This window comes from Aedes aegypti, chromosome 1 (assembly GCF_002204515.2).
Source record: "Aedes aegypti strain LVP_AGWG chromosome 1, AaegL5.0 Primary Assembly, whole genome shotgun sequence".
Lineage (NCBI taxonomy): Eukaryota > Metazoa > Arthropoda > Insecta > Diptera > Culicidae > Aedes > Aedes aegypti.
In genome coordinates this window covers 274477572-274495369 of record NC_035107.1, presented here as the reverse complement: position 1 = coordinate 274495369, position 17798 = coordinate 274477572, and the positions used below count along the sequence as shown (strand labels likewise).

Here is a 17798-nt window from a genome sequence, read left to right as displayed (position 1 = left end):
ATCACCATTTGGATGCCTCCAGGTGTGCTTCCAAATATCTTTGCGTGCAAAGTAGGTGCTGCAGATGGCCATCCCCCTGGCAGCAGCGAAAGTCACTAGTCGTAGGGCGTTGTCATTGGTAACGGAGTGAAGACTCTCCTTACCGATGATCGGACGGAAAAAGTCCTCTCTTCCGACCTGCGCGTGCGCATCTCCGATAACGATTTTCACGTCGTGTTTTGGGCACTCTCCATAGGCCTTATCAAGGCCTTCATAGAACGCGTCCTTCACGTCATCAGGTTTGTCGTTCGTCGGAGCATAAATGTTGATCAGGCTGTAGTTGAAGAATTTGCCCCGTATCCTCAGTACACAGATTCGTTCGCTAATCGGTTTCCACTTTATAACGCGTTTCATCTGCTTCCCGATCACTATGAAACCGACTCCATGTTCTGCCTTATCGCCGCCGCTGTGGTAGATGTTATATTTGAACGTAGTGTTAGCGATAGGATCAACCGCCCGGAATTCACGTTCTCCAGATCTAGGCCACCGCACTTCTTGAATGGCGGCCACGCCCACTCCAACCTGCTGTAGTTCACGAGCCAAATGGCTCGCTCGTCCGGGTTCATTTAACGTCCTGACATTCCAGGTACCAAGTTTCCATTCATAGTCCTTATTTCGTTGCCAGGTCGGTTGCCGAAAATATCGTTCGTTATTTCTTCTTTCTCCATTTTTCGTGGTAGGTGAGAAATTCGGTATGCTACCTTACCGGGGTTGCGCTACCTACATCACGTTGATGGGGCTGCAACCTTAGGTTAGTTGATGTGATACAACATTTCATACTCAGCCGCTGGATACCAGAACAGACGCTGTTTGAGCCGCACCTGGTGAACAGACGCTCATTTTCTTCGCCGGTGAATAACCATCGGCTTGAGGTGTATTTATCTATTCCAAAATCGCTCACCAATAATCTTTTGTCGTGTAACGCCTTTTTGGATGATATTTTTGGTAGTTTTGTTCGGCGACTCAACCTTTCCGTTCGATGCATGGTGGTAAGGTCCACTTGTTGAATGCAGGACTCCATAATTCTAAATGAATTTTTGTCATTCAGCACTGAAAAATTGTTTGACGGAATCGGTGATTGCTTTTCGTGGAACTCCCATTCGGCTGAATATCTTCTTTGTACAGTCGATCAATTGTTTTGTCGCTGGATTGTTGAGAACGCTGACTTCAAATAAGTTCGAGAAGTGGTCCACCGTTACCAGAATCAAAATCTTTCTATCACCACAAGCAATTTTTCCAATCCAGGGAAACTATCTCGAACGGGTTTGTCGCTTTCTGACACGTTTTCATCGGTTCACTCTGATAGTATCTTTTAGATTGATTACAGGTGCTGTAGGCCTTTACTAGATTTCGGAAACGATCGTCCATACCTGGCCAATAAACCAAAACCGGAGCTTTTCGTAAAGTAGCTTACTCTCCTTGATGATTGTAGTGCATCGGCTCTGATACTTTCTTCCGGCTGTTATTGAAATCATGCGTCGAAAATGTCTTTCCAGAAATGGTCCAGAAATTCACAATTTTCTGATCGCAGTACGCAGTCGAGAAGAAATGGCATTTCAAAGGGGGTTCTTGACCCATTCAGTCAAGAAATTTCTTAACTTTTCTTGAGCGGAACAGCATACTTAGCTAAACGATGGTATTGTATTTTTTTGTCATGACCGTTGCTCTGTAGACGCAAACATTATCGGCTCTCGCGGCTGGAGTAACACTGATCGCAACGCGTGTTCGCTCGCATCGCAAGTAGCGCCCTCTAAGGAAGGAAGCGTTTTTAGCAACTCAGGGGACTTCAGGTTTTGTGCCTAACGGGCGTGCTTCTCGACTGAACCACCGATGCTTCAGTGACTCATGAGTTTATCACGCGTCGAAATCTGGAAGCGCGGGTCAATCTAGGGCGATTTCACAAACCAGATGATGATCAACTGCTCAGCAGGCTTCCAGCTGCAAGGTGCTTCTCGCTAAGCAGGTTCGGAGAAGCTCTTACCAGCTCGAAAGCAAATATGGAATGAAACCGAATTCGGTGAAGGAAGCATGTTTTAAACCCTTAGATTAGCAGATGATGCTACTCTCTTTCGTGCTCTTTTCCATCTGTTCGACCAGTCTAGGAAATAGGTATGTGCCAATCATGAGTTGGGCTTAGAATTACTTGAAAATTGCGTAAAATGATAATGCGTGAGAAATTGGTCGAACATGAACAGTTGAAGTGGTTGACATTTACTAAATACTCAATAATTCGTTATTGATTATCAATAGTTTTCTTTAGTATGAAGCTGAATTTCTGATCCAGCTGTGAGATTGATTGAGGAATACAAAATGAAATAAGTTCGGAAATATTATTCTTTTAACTCTTTTCCACATATTTGATGGCCCTGACAAGGGCCGATGGCTTTCTTAGCCTCGATGCGGTCACCGATAAATAGCACTGCGGGATGTTATCAGTTGATTGCCATGGTCAAACGGGAAATACTTACTTACTTATTTGGCTTTACATCAATCATCTTGATAAAGCCTCGCCAACAATAATTCGCCAATTCACTCGGTTCATGGCCGCTTCTCTCCATCCTCGACAATGACCCACGCTCTCCAGGTCCTGGTGCACCTGGTCAATCCACCTAGCTCGCTGCGCCCCACGCCTTCTTGTTCCGATCGGATTTGTAGCGAACACCATCTTCACAGGGTTGTTGTCCGGCAGTCTTGCAACATGCCCTGCCTAGCGTATCCTTCACTGGGTTCGCCATAGAGTTGAGCGAGCTCGTGGTTCATCCTTCGCCGCCACACGCCGTTCTCCTTTACGCCGCCGAAGATCGTCCTTAGCACTCGGCGTTCGAAAACCCCAAGAGCTTGCAAGTCCTCCTCGAGCATCGTCCACGCCTCATGCCCATAGAGGACTACCGGTCTTATGAGCGTTTTGTACATGGTACATTTGGTGCAGGGGTAAATCTTTCTTGACCGCAGTTTCTTCTGGAGCCCATAGTAGGCACGACTTCCGCTGATGATGCGCCTTCGTATTTCCCGACTAACATTGTTGTCAGCCGTCAACAAGGATCCGAGGTAGACGAACTCGTCTACCACCTCGAAGGTATTCCCGTCTATCGTAACACTGCTTCCTAGGCGGGTCCTGTCGCGCTCAGTTCCGCCAACCAGCATGTACTTTTCACTCAATTTCTTGGGGTTTGTGCTAACGTAAGAACCTCGACACCACTTATAAGACGCGACGTGAGACAGGACACAACACTTATTGTTCTTACAACGATTAAAAGGAGTTAAAATTACCTTTTTAGTCGACCGGTTTCGGGCTCGATGTTGCCCATATACGGGACGATGTCTGACTGATTACATAATTTACTAACACTAGTATTCGTACTGTAGTCAGTATACGTCGAGAAGTGTTGAAGGTTACTGCATTTTCAGCTTAGTCAGGTGGAAGAGTGGCTCTCCGCATGACACCTTCAAGCGCAATATTGAACAACAGGCACGAAAGTCCGTCGCCCTGTCGTAGTTCCCGCCGAGACTCGAACGAACTGGAGTGTTCGCCCGAGATCTTCACGCAGTTTTGCACACCGTCCATCGTTACTCTGATCAATCTTGTGAGCTTCCCGGGAAAGCTGTTCTCGTCCATGATTTTCCATAGCTCTACGCGGTCGATACTATCGTATGCCGCCTTGAAATCGATGAACAAATGGTGCATAGGGACCTGGCACTCACGGCATTTCTGGAGGATTTGCCGCACGGAAAAGATCTAGTCGGTTGTCGAGCGGTCGTCGATGAAACCTGGTTGATAATTTCCCACGAACTCGTTTGCTATAGGTGATAGACGACGGAAGAGAATCTGCGATAGCACTTTGTAGGCGGCGTTTAGGATAGTGATTGCACGATAATTTTCACACTCCAGTTTGTCGCCCTTTTTGTAGATAGGGCATATAACGCCTTGCTTCCACTCCTCCTGTAGCTGTTCCGTTTCCCAGATTCTGACTATCAGCCGATGCAGACAAGCGGCCAACCTGTCCGGGCCCATCTTGATGAGTTCGGCTCCGATACCATCCTTGCCAGCGGCTTTGTTGTTCTTGAGCTGTTGAATGGCATCCTTAACATCCCCCATCGTGGGAGCTGGTTGATTTCCGCTGTCCGCTGTGCTGACGTAGCCTTCGCCTTCGCTGTCCTGACCTTCTGTGCCTGTGTTCTCTGCGCCATTCAGGTGTTCATCGTAGTGCTGCTTCCACCTTTCGATCACCTCGCGTCCGTCCGTCAAGATGCTCCCATCCTTATCCCGGCACATCTCAGCTCGCGGCACGAAGCCTTTGCGGGATGTGTTGAGCTTCTGATAGAACTTCCGCGTTTCTTGAGAACGGTACAGCAACTCCATCTCTTGGCATTCCACCTCTTCCAGGCGGCGCTTTTTGTCCCGGAATAGGCGGGTTTGCTGTTTCCGCTTCAGTCTGTATCGTTCCACGTTTTGCCGCGTACCATGCTGCAGCATTGCAGCCCGCGCTGCATTCTTCTCCTCTAAAACCTCCTGGCACTCCTCGTCGAACCAATCGTTTCTTGAGCTCCGTTCCACATATCCGACAACGTTTTCGGCAGCGTCGTTAATGGCTGCTTTGACTGTCCTCCAGCAGTCCTCAAGAGGGGCCCTATCGAGCTCGCCCTCATCCGGCAACGCTGCCTCAAGATGCTGCGCGTACGCATTGGCGACATCCGGTTGTTTCAGCCGCTCGAGATTGTACCGGGGCGGGCGTCGGTACCGTACATTGTTGATGACGGATAGTTTTGGGCGCAGTTTCACCATCACCAGGTAGTGGTCGGAGTCATTGTTGGCGCCACGATAGGTTCTGACGTCGGTTATGTCGGAGAAGTGCCGTCCATCGTTCAAAACGTGGTCGATTTGCGATTCTGTCTGCTGAGGTGATCTCCAGGTGTACCGATACGGGAGGCTGTGCTGGAAATAGGTGCTACGAATGGCCATGTTCTTGGAGGCGGCAAAATCTATCAGTCGTAGGCCGTTCTCGTTCGTCAGCCGGTGGGCGCTGAACTTTCCAATCGTCGGTCTGAACTCCTCCTCCTGGCCAACCTGAGCGTTCAAATCTCCTATGATGATCTTGACGTCGTGGCTTGGGCAGCGGTCGTACTCGCGTTCGAGCTGCGCGTAAAATGCGTCCTTGTCATCATCAGTGCTTCCGGAGTGTGGGCTATGCACGTTGATTATGCTGAAGTTAAAGAATCGGCCTTTGATTCTTAACTTGCACATTCGTTCATTGATCGGCCACCACCCGATCACGCACCTTTGCATATCACCCATCACTATGAAAGCTGTTCCCAGCTCGCGTGTGTTGCCGCAGCTCTGGTAGATGGTATGATTACCTCTAAACGTTCGCACCAATGCTCCTGTCCAGCACACCTCCTGCAGCGCTACGATGTCGAAACCGCGGGTCTTCAGTACATCGGAGAGTATGCGAGTACTTCCAATGAAGTTGAGAGATTTGCAGTTCCACGTACCGAGTTTCCAATCGCTAGTCCATTTTCGTCGCTGTGGTCTTTGCCGATTGTTCCGGTCCGTATTCTCTCGTTGACGTTCCTGTGCTGATGTGTTTTTACGGTTGGCTTGCAGGGCCTGACACCAACCCCCTAGATTTCCGGAGGACCATTCCCCCTAAATGTTCGGAGGGCCATAGTGCGCAGTTTAGCTTAGAGTCCTTCTCTGGCACTCGGACGATGATCAGCCGCCCCTGACATGGGGAACAGACGCTGTTGTGAGCCGCTCCTAACGTGGAGTACAGACGCTCCAGGTTTGCAAAAGCAAACCCCCCCTTCCCTGTCAGCATACGACCAAAGTTCCCACCGGGGGTTGGTTACCCGATCTTCCCTTAGGTTACTCGTACCCCGGCCAGTACCGCGAGGAGGTAGGGATAGGAGTTGCTGGGCAAGAGGCTAAGGACCGCACAAAGGGGTCTATTTTATTCCTTCAGGTACGCGAGGTACCAATGGTACGCCATGCCCAGCCATTTACCGCATCACTGTAACGATATTACTTGTCCACTTCATTCCTCTCTTCTCGAAGTTCTCTAGTTCACTGATCAGTTTTTTCTCTAATCTGAACCCTTGGTTCTTGGTTACATATATTTTATTGGTTTGTGGCAAACAATATCCTTCCAATGCATTCAAAATCTTTTCGGGATCTACTTGCTCTGCTACAAGCAGTAGCGTTTCTAGCACTTTTTTTGAGCCTCCAAACCCATTAAATTCACAAACAACGCAACTTTAACGTTGAGTTCCGCTTGGATCTCGGAAGCTAACGCAAAAACGCTCCTTGACTGTTAAAAATCGCGAAAGGCCTCTGCGAGCAGGGATGGGAAATGTACTGCTTTTTCAAACCCGAATGCGAAATGACTCAAGCACAGTGGTGACACGATTTTTCCGGTTTTCGGGGCTTTGCATTTTTCCTCGATAAAGGGAGCATGAAATTGAACTTGTTTATATGTATCGCGGAATGATTGTGCTCTTGCTATTAGCGCTAATAGATTTCAATTAGTTGAAAACATAAGCGAAATATTAGCGATTGATTATTTAACATTTTTTTCAATCATTCACCTCGAGATGGCTGCCCGAAAACGATCATAGTGGAGAAGCAAAAACATTCAAGCAGTGTGTGGATCGTTGGCAGCGCAACGCCTGATGGTATTGATGCTGCTGCTGCTTTGTGTTTTGGTTGACTGGCAGAATCGATGAACTGTGGCAAATAGTGGTCACAATATCCAAGCCTGTCTGCGAGATTCTCACTGGAAATTTTTCAGGAATCACGGAGGGTGCTGCACACCAATAAAGCTCATTTTGATGTTTGTCTTTTAGCTTTTCACTTGCTCAACGCATTGTGCTGTCTTCTCTGGTTCTTCTTATTCTTTTCGCACTCATCCGAAGCCAACGGCAAAGGTAACTCCACGTGCGATCAGTGTTACCAAGCATTTAGCCGCAGCGTGTCAAGGAGTGTGGGTTCGATATCTGTTTCTGTCCGGAAACATTTTCGTCAGGGAAGTATTTCGACCATGCCACTGGGCGTTACATGCTATTCCGTAGTCTAGTGTGGTGCTTCCTTCAATGGGCAAATCGTTCACTGATGGAAGCATAAACGTGTCCAAAAAATGGCTTGAAATGTCTCAAAACGGTCTTCAATTGCTTGAAATTGCTGGAAATGGCTTAAAGTGGTTTAAAATGGCTTAAGATGGCCTAAAATATTTGCATTCTAATCTAATCCAAGCGCTTGCACAGCCAATTTTGAAAAGCATCCTGAAAACACCTAGATATGCTAAGGTATTTTCTAGTCAGCATTAATATTTGCAGAATATCTGTGATATTATACAAATATTAAAATGGCCAGGCCCACTGTGCAGACTTTGGGATGGACCGATGCACGAGTTCACTATCTGACGTTTGAGCGGTGCCGTGTTATTTACGTGACCATGGCAACAAGTGAATTCGGCACCGCTCAAACGTCAAATTCGTGAACTCGTGCACAGGTTCATTGGAGACAACTGAAAAATTACGACGATCAGGTTATTCACGAATGAATGATAGGCGAAAAATTTTATAGCACAATAAATGCAGAAAATCATAAAAAAAAAAACTGAATATTATAAAAAACTGAATTTCTTAAATTTGACGGATGAAAATTTTTCACGTCCTCTTTTGAACACAGCACACTTTGATCACATGGCCTAAAATATTTGCATACGACTAAAAATTGCTTGAACGGCATAAAATAACTAAAAATGGTTCAAAATTGGTAACAAAATAACGGCTTAAAACGGCTAAAAATGGCTTAAATGGCTCAAAATGGCTTGAAGCGGCTTATCATTGCTAAGAATAGCTTGAAACGGCTAAAAAGGGTTTAACAGCTTTAAACGCCTTAAAAAGACTTCAAAAACTGCTTCAAATTGATAACAAAGGTTTAAGGTGAAGATAAATTTAGTCCAAACTTCAAATTTTCAAGAGCACAAATCTGGAGAAGCAAACATCCGTTTGAGCTGAAAACTTTATCGATTGGTCACTACCAGCTAGTGACCAATCGATTAAGTTTTCAACTTAAACAGATGTGTAGTTCTCCAGATTTGTGCTCTTGAAAATTTGAGGTTTGGCTTCGATTCATCTTCACCTTAAAATGGCTTAAAAAGGCTTGAAAAAACTGACTAAAATGGTAAAGAATTGCTTTTAAAAAATTAAAAACGGCTTCATATGATTTAAAATGACTTTAAATGGCTTTAAATATAAATTTGCTAAGCATAACTTTAAAATGGCCTAAAATGACTTAAACTTTTTTGGGCCCTGGTTCTGGTTGGTATGACTTTGGAAATTCTGTAAAATTTTATGAGCCATTTTGTAATTCCTATTTGTCTTATACAAATCCCATGGAAACGGCTGACATCCTAGCTTGAATCCTCTGATATTCGTAAGAAAAGCCTTGGGAATTGTATTTTGACTCATATGAACTTCTGTGAACTTGTGTAGGAAGCTTATGGGGAACCCATTGACAATCACTGAACACTTTCTGGGTGCTTTTGCAAACCCTTTTGTAAAACATAGTAACATACAATATTGAATGTTTGTAAGAGGCTTTCAGGAGGGATTATTGGAGGACCTCCTGAAGGGATTCTGAAAAGAATTCCCATAGGACTTATTCCTAGAACGACTCCTGAAGGAAGTTTTAAAAGTGATAGAAGTATCTGGAATGCATTTCCAAAAATATTCTTTGAGATAATTTATAATTTATAGAAAATTCTGAAGAAATCCATGGTGTGATTCTAGGATTAATTCTTGAGAGAGCTTGTAGAAAAAATCTCAGACCAATGTCCAGAGAGCTTCCTGAACAAAATTTTTGAAGTATTCCTGAAGTGAAGAGCATTTGTGAAATGATGCTTATAGAAATAATAAAACGTGTAGCAACTGAAGGAATTTTTTGTACCACATAAAACGAATCACCACGGAAATAAGAGAGAAAGAAATGTGATTTATAGATAGATGATGCTGTAAAGAGTTAATGCATGGTTGTTGTTAAAGAATATATTATTATTTAGTTCGGCTGTTATACGTAGTTGAAGTACACATGTGCACGTTAGAATGATGATTATTTTTAAACTATACTTTTTCTATTCTATTTCCGCATCTAGCTTCGCAACTTCGCAACATTGACTCTGTTAGTAATCGTTGATTTGAGTTCTACTTCCAAACGATTCTCATTCCATAAATAACAACCGACTCATACTGAAAGTTATCTTGAGGAACATTTACCTCTCTTCGATTAAATTCACAAGCTCAAACATTAACTCCTGCTAATAAACTGTTTTTTCGTTCTTGTCTCCCGATTTTGTTTTTCAAACCGTTATTCCTCAGGCCGAACGTCGATCCAGCCCCGATGTAAGTCGATACGAACGAGCCCTGAACTGCACCACCAAGACCCATCGCTGCCTTCATGCCACCCACGCGTACACGGGAATCCCTTGCGCTGCCTACAGTAAGCTAGCATATCACCATCTTAAACTACTTTCTAACAATGTTTCTCTCTGTCCAGTCCCCATGATGAACCATCACACGATGCCCAAGCTCGGATTTGGCCAGTACAAATCGTCCCCCAGTGGGGTTGGCAGTTTTTTCCTGCCGAAAATTCTCACCAACCCAACGGACCGGAGCTGCCCCGGAAGTAGCGCCAGCTATCTAACACCCATAGGCGGCGGCGGCGGAGCAGCAAGCAAGGTAGCCCTCGAGTTAACCCACGGTAGCAACAAACAAATCATTACACTGCCATCGGAGAAGCTCGATAACAATAAGCGATACTATGTAACCTTCACCCTTAACCCTAACGATCACGAATCCAACCCTAGTGCTAGTTTTAAGGATACTAATATTAGTAATAGTAAAAGTAGAACCGATCCGCCTGATCCGGAGCGAACCCGGGAAGCGGCCGGTACTGACCATTTCTTGTTATCTCCCACCACTACAGGGAAGTCCGCGGAAGGTCAGCCTCACCAACAGCAGCAGTCCTCTTCCAGTGATGCCCAGCATTCGGCCGAACGGCAACAGCTCCAACAGCAACATCAACAGCAGCAGTCCCACTCAAGCTCCCTTCCAGCTGTTGTAGAGGAAGACTCCAATTTGGAGTCCAGCTCTGGACCGTCACCCTCGGTATAGCCCCGAGAAGCAAACGGCACTGCCACAACTGTTCCAAACAGTTGTATTAGAATGTTTAGATTTTTTCATCAAAATTTTGCGGTCTTCTAGTCGGATATTAGTGCAGCAATTAGGCAATGAGTGTATATTTGAAATCTAGCTCTTGAATTGGCATTTTGAAACTGTAGAAGATATTCCCGGGGGCCGGCTTTTGTCATCGGTCCGGGAATTTATCGTGCTGTATTTGTAGGTGAATTATGAAAGTGATTGTAAAACGTAGAGCACAATTTTGTTTTCCGTTAACGGTTTGTCAAGATGACTTTTGTGTAAATATGGAAATATACAGATCTCTCTATACAGTAATATGTTCGGTGAACCTGGGTCACACCCGGGGGAACTGGATGATCTCTAAAACGAAGAATGGTGTTTTCACTTGATGTTTCTCCCTGTATTTGGTCTTTGAAATATGGTTGCAGGAATAACTTGTTCGTTCATGCCAGATTGATTTTCAAAAATTCATTCACCTTCATAAATATTATGTCATATTTGATTTGAGGTACATTCTGGGATATGGCGAACATCTTCATGCGATATGTTTACAACTGATATTGGCAATTTTTAGTATAGGAATAGAAATAGGATTGTTTTGCGCAATGGTTCATGAAGCCGATTTACTATGAAGGATACAAATCGATATTGGAAATGAAAAGAAAGTCGTGAATTATCTTTATCAAAGCTTGCCCACACTATATAGCGATGTTTAGTATGAGCGAAATCATGAAAATATCCACCAGCTCCGGTGAGATTCTGACCCACAACTCTTGCATGCTAGAGGAATGCTTTACCAACTACTACTGCGCCAATTTGTGACTCCACTTATATTGATTATAGTAAATATTTTTATTTTATTTAGTTGGTATTACATCAATTAATTTGATAAAACCTCGTTAACGATGTTACGCCAATTTACTCGGTCCATGGCTGTGTCTCTCCAACTTCGATTTTGGCCCACGTTCTCCAGATCTTGTTGCACCTGATCAAGCCACCTCGCTCGCTGTGCTCCTCGCCTTCTTGTGCCAACCGGATTCGACGCAAACACCATCTTTGCAGGATTGTTGTCCGGTAGTCTTGCAACATGCCCTGCCCAGCGCACCCTTCCGGCTTTCGCAACCTTCTGGATACTGGGTTCGCCGAAGAGCCTAGCGAGCTCGTGGTTCATTCTCCGCCGCCACACACCGTTTTCCTGTACTCCGCCAAAGATCGTCCTAAGCACCCTTCGTTCGAACACTCCAAGTGCTTGCAGGTCCTCTTCCAGCATGGTCCATGCTTCATGTCCATAGAGGACCACCGGTCTTATAAGCGTTTTGTACATGGTACATTTGGTGCGAGGGTGAATCTTTCTCGACCGCAGCTTCTTCTGGAGCCCATAGTAGGCGCGACTTCCACTGATGATGCGTCTCCGTATTTCACGACTAACGTTGTTATCAGCCGTTAACAAGGATCCGAGGTAGACGAACTCATCAACCACCTCAAAAGTATCCCCGTCTATCGTAACACTGCTTCCCAGGCGGGCTCTGTCGCGCTCGGTTCCGCCTATCAGCATGTACTTTGTTTTTGACGCATTCACCATCAGGCCGACTTTTGTCGCTTCACGTTTCAGGCGGGTGTACAGGTCTGCCACCGTTCCAAATGTTCTGCCGACAATATCCATATCATCCGCGAAGCAAACAAATTGGCTGGATCTTGTGAAAATCGTACCTCGGTTATTGAACCCGGCTCTCCGCATGACACCTTCTAGCGCGATGTTGAACAGCAGGCACGAAAGTCCATCACCCTGTCGAAGTCCCCGGCGGGATTCGAACGAACTGGAATGTTCACCCGAAATCTTCACGCTATTCTGCACACCGTCCATCGTTGCTCTTATTAGTCTTGTGAGCTTCCCGGGAAAGCTGTACTCGTCCATTATTTTCCATAGCTCTTCGCGGTCGATGCTATCATAAGCCGCTTTGAAATCGATGAACAAGTGATGCGTTGGGACTTGGTATTCACGGCATTTCTGGAGGATTTGCCGTACAGTGAAGATTTGGTCCGTTGTCGAGCGGCCGTTGATGAAACCAGCTTGATAACTTCCCACAAACTCATTTGTTATTGGTGATAGACGACGGAAGATAATCTGGGATAGCACTTTGTAGGCGGCATTCAGGATAGTGATCGCACGATAGTTTTCACATTCCAGTTTGTCGCCCTTCTTGTAGATGGGGCATATGACCCCTTGCTTCCACTCCTCCGGCAGCTGTTCCGTTTCCCAGATTCTGACAATCAGCCGGTGCAGACAGGCTGCCAACCTCTCCGGGCCCATTTTGATAAGTTCAGCTCCAATACCATCCTTACCAGCGGCCTTGTTATTCTTGAGCTGGTTGATGGCATCCTTAACTTCCCTCAATGTGGGGGCAGGTTGGTTTCCTTCATCCGCCGTGCTGACGTAGCCACTTCCTCCGCTGTCGTGACCCTCGGCGCCTGTGTTCTCCGTGCCATTCAGGTGTTCATCGTAGTGCTGCCTCCACCTTTCAATCACCTCACGTCCGTCCGTCAAGATGCTTCCGTCCTTATCCCTACACATTTCGGCTCGCGGCACGAAGCCTTTTCGGGATGCGTTAAGCTTCTCGTAGAACTTTCGCGTTTCTTGTGAACGATGCAGCTGTTCCATTTCTTCACATTCCGCTTCTTCCAGGCGGCGCTTTTTGTCCCGGAATAGGCGGGTTTGCTGCTTTCGTTTTCTTTTATATCGCTCCACGTTTTGTCGCGTTCCTTGCTGCAGCATTGCAGCCCGCGCTGCATCCTTCTCCTCCAAAACCTGCCTGCATTCATCGTCGAACCAATCGTCACATGTCCTCCTTTCCACGTACCCGACGATGCTCTCGGCTGCGTTGTTGATGGCTGCTTTTATGTTGCTCCAGCAGTCCTCAAGAGGGGCTTCGTCAAGCTCGCCCTCTTCCGGCAACGCTACCTCGAGATGCTGCGCGTATGCGGCAGCGACGTTCGGTTGGGCCAGTCGCGCTAAGTTATACCGAGGCGGGCGTCGATACCGTACATTGTTAATGACGGATAGTTTTTGGCGCAGTTTCACCATCACCAGGTAGTGGTCGGAGTCAATGTTAGCGCCACGATAGGTTCTGACGTCGGTAATATCGGAGAAGTGCCGTCCATCGATCAAAACGTGGTCGATTTGTGATTTCGTCTGCAGTGGTGATCTCCAGGTGTATCGATACGGGAGGCTGTGCTGGAAGTAGGTGCTGCGAATGGCCATGTTCTTGGAGGCGGCAAAATCTATCAGTCGTAGGCCGTTCTCGTTCGTCAGCCGGTGGGCGCTGAACTTTCCAATCGTCGGTCTGAACTCCTCCTCCTGGCCAACCTGAGCGTTTAAGTCTCCTATGATGATCTTGACGTCGTGGCTTGGGCAGCGGTCGTATTCGCGTTCGAGCTGCGCGTAAAATGCGTCCTTGTCATCATCAGTGCTTCCGGAGTGAGGGCTATGCACGTTTATGATGCTGAAGTTGAAGAACCGGCCTTTGAGCCTCAACTTGCACATTCTTTCGTTGATCGGCCACCACCCGATCACGCGCCTCTGCATATCACCCATCACTATAAAAGCTGTTCCCAGCTCACGTGTGTTGTCGCAGCTCTGGTAGATGGTATGATTACCTCTAAACGTTCGCACCATCGAACCTGTCCAGCACACCTCCTGCAGCGCTACGATGTCGAAACCGCGGATCTTCAGTACATCGGAGAGTATGCGTGTGCTTCCGATGAAGTTGAGAGATTTGCAGTTCCACGTACCGAGTTTCCAATCGCAAGTCCATTTTCGTCGCTGTGGTCTTTGCCGATTGTTCCGGTCCGTATTCTCTCGTTGACGTTCCTGTGCTGGTGTATTTTTACGGCTGGCTTGCAGGGCCTGACACCAACCCCCTAGATTTCCGGAGGACCATTCCCCCTATATGTTCGGAGGGCCATAGTGCGCAGTTTAGCTTAGAGTCCTTCTCTGGCACTCGGACGATGATCAGCCGCCCCTGACATGGGGAACAGACGCTGTTGTGAGCCGCTCCTAACATGGAGTACAGACGCTCAAGGTTTGCAGAAGCAAACCCCCCCTTCCCTGTCAGCATACGACCAAAGTTCCCACCGGGGGTTGGTTACCCGATCTTCACCAAGGTTACTCGTACCCCGGCCAGTACCACGAGGAGGTAGGGATAGGAGTTGCTGGGCAAGAGGCTAAGGACCACACAATGGGGTCTATTTTATTCCTGTAGGTACGCGAGGTACCAATGGTACGCCATGCCCAGCCATTTACCGTGCCAATAGTAAATATATCGAACTAATAAAATGAGTGTCTCAAGGGCATGTGCAAGGGGTGTAAGTGACTATATAGTAAATCTTGAGTTAAGTAAACTGGAAAATTTAGTAATCGTGAAATAGAAGAGAACTTTTTGCGTCCTCAACTTGACACCAAGCTTAACAGAAACTACTCTTCGATGCAAAAATAAAACGGTTTTGATATTTTTCTGAGAGCGAAAATTGAACTGAAAATTATTAATGCAGATCCTCAAACGATTCGAGTGCAAGAAAAAGTGATGATTTTTTCTAGTACTCTTTCTCTCCTTTTGCTATGGTCATCATTACTTACATTTAAAAGAACTCTGGAGTGACCCGCCCAAATAAAACAGGTCTCGCGGAATTATGATGGCACTCTTTTTTGATGGAATTTTGTACTGTTGTGATTTTGCTGCATCTTACTCACTCTTCATTCGTTGCCTCTCTGCTTAGTATTTTTTTCTCCCTCACAAAGAGGCAAAGGCTCAATGCTCTAGAGTATGCTACCAATCTCTGATGGTATTGAGGAGTATTATAAACCCTGCTCACAATATGTCTTTTGCTTTCAAGGCCGCACGGGACGTCAATATAATCACTCAATCCATTTGAAGAAGCATATCTCAAGGACCACTCCATATATCGATGTCACACTACATATGTAGTGCAAAACACATTAAACTTTCAGCTTAAGGTGAAACATCTCGGAATCCAAAGATGGCCGCCACAGTGACCGACTTGTGCCTCTACTGCCTGAGTGAAGGCAAAAATACTGAAACCCTCACCGCTCGGAGAATTCCGAATGGATTCAAATGATTTTTTGTCAGTTCACTGGCCCACACATCTAGTTTCTAGAAGTGGCCAGAGGAACTCGGAAATATTCCTGTGGCCGGAGTTATTCCGGTGGGTCACTGGTTCAAGTCGGGTAAAAAAGGGCTATTTTTTGGGACATGCCAAGTTACCTTTATTTATTTGCAATGACAATCATTTGAATTTGCATAAATCAGTAAGATCTGACATTCAACTTTATAAATGAAGAGTTTTACACCGTCTTAAATATACCAGATGTGGCCAGATGCCTGGAAGAACCGGCTATAAATTTGTTGAATACTAATTCGTTTAAATTCTCGAAAAGTAGAAATCAAACATAATAGTGCACTAAAATGCATTCTCATAAGCTCCACACAGATATTCAGATACAAATTGGCCACTTTATCGTAATTTTGAGGAGTCCCGGGACCCGAAAATGGTCATTTGTAGGATAAATTAAATGCAAGGTTTACACTGATGCATTTTTTTTTAAATTCCGTCATATAGTGACCACATTATAGACGATTCCGGAAAAAAATCTGTGGCTTGTAATTTGCCTACCTCCAGGGGCACAAACGCACAGTACCCTTCTCACCCGACCTGACCCAGTGATCCACCGGAATAACTCCGACCACATGAATATTTCCGTGTTCTTCTGTCCACTTCTAGAAACTAGATATGTGTACCAGTATACTGACAAAAAATCATTTAAATCCATTAAGAATTCGCTGAGCGGTGAGGGTTTTAGAATTTTTGCTTTCACTTAGGCCTATACGGGTTAACCTGAGAAGACTTTTATAGTTTTTAATAGAACCTCGATGGTTTCCGACAACAAATAGAAGAATTTTCGTTGAAACTGGAAAATTCAGATAAAAATCGTATGGAATGCACTACTTACTATAAAATAACACAATCTCATGTTCTAATATCTCTGTTAGAAAGCGTATCGGATTTATTTTTTGCGTCGAATGACTGTGAAATAAGCCAAATTTGGGTTATTTCGAGTTTACCTAAATTTATTGTGTTAAATTACCTACTGATAGCCACGGCATACAAATTAACAAGGCAGTCATTTTACTGATGTAAATATCAAATTTGTGTGTAAACATGTGACGTCACTCCTATCGTACCATCTATCCATATACAGTCAAGTCTCCACATCTCGATGTTCTACATCTTGATATCTTTCCCTATTTCGATGATTTCGTCGGTCCCTTCATTCTGCATACATTTTCACTCTCCATATCCCGATGTGATTTTCGTTCCCGATTTTCTCTAAGTATGTCGATAATCCCATTATCAAAGGTTACTAGACTAGATTTTAGTGATTCAACATAACTTGCGATAACGAAATGACGTCTGTTTGATTTTAATTTTCCTGGTAACGGAATGATTTTCAATCTAGTATTCTAAAAAATGTGTTCTATGTCTCGATCTCTTACTATCTCGATGGTCCCTTCGATATCGAGATGTGGAGAGATAACCGTATACCATATATCTTCTGGACCACTAGATCATTTTTTCGCAAATTTGTTCGAGGTAGATAGGAATGACGTCTTCAAATATCTGTCAGTTCGCGGAGTATATATAATACCAAATTGAGTCAAAAAAAAAGTTAGAGATGGGTCGATTTGTGGATCGTGTTTTAGGCAAGGTATCTTGAAGGAAGGTACATCAACCTAATCAGTCAGTGGGTGCGGGGTGAAGAACACTGCGGGGCAGTGACAACCTGTGGGTTTGTTTGCATTGGTTTTCATCAGGCATTACAATCTCATCTGAGCGTTGGGATCATCTTTCCATAGAGAAAGATATTATCTTTAATCCAAGAGCGCATTGACATGATAATATCTATTCACCTTTGAGACAATTGATGATCCAACATTTTTGACGGCTTTTAAGAATACCGGTGAATTTGAATGAGAAGTATGATGAGAAATCTAGTTGAGATTAAACCTTCGTTCCATACTAGTTAATCATGGTAGACTATTAATCTTTTTTTTTTTAAGGAAAACATTAATTTACCCCGACGTTGATCCCTTTACAACTATGTTTTATAGTGCGATCATCGAAGCAAAATGGTATTTTTTATTTTCTGCAAACAGACACCAGTGGGGTATACTGCATCTACGACGACCCACTGAAACAAGCAATGAGGAATACAGAAGACAAAGACATAACCCTTGGCCTCTGGCTTTTTCTCTCCATATATCAAGATGTCTGCAACATTTCAAATAAACAGTTATATATGTTATGATATATTTTAAATGTTTCATAAAATGTGACCGTCTTTATTCGGAAAACGTCACATTATCCGTGGAAACGAAAAATAATGATCATAAAGATTCAAATTGTATCCCTAGTAACACAGATGTTGTAGTTGAGGTGGAATAACTCTTATATGACCAGATCTGGTCATATAAGAGTTATTCTGCCTC

General features: G+C 44.9%; 1 protein-coding gene across 6 annotated transcripts in view; it reads left to right on the top strand.

Annotated features, from left to right (window-relative positions):
- The window catches only part of LOC5578805 (ankyrin repeat domain-containing protein 12), a 543013-nt gene extending 532670 nt beyond the window's left edge, over positions 1-10343 (top strand). For all 6 annotated transcript variants that reach the window (XM_021837858.1, XM_021837856.1, XM_021837855.1 and 3 more), the window contains 3 exons: positions 9415-9535; positions 9593-9774; positions 10022-10343. In XM_021837858.1, the coding sequence (XP_021693550.1) occupies positions 9415-9535; positions 9593-9774; positions 10022-10159 (441 nt within the window). In that variant the 3' untranslated portion in view covers positions 10160-10343. The remainder of the gene's footprint in view (positions 1-9414; positions 9536-9592; positions 9775-10021) is intronic.
- Positions 10344-17798: the final 7455 nt, after the last annotated feature.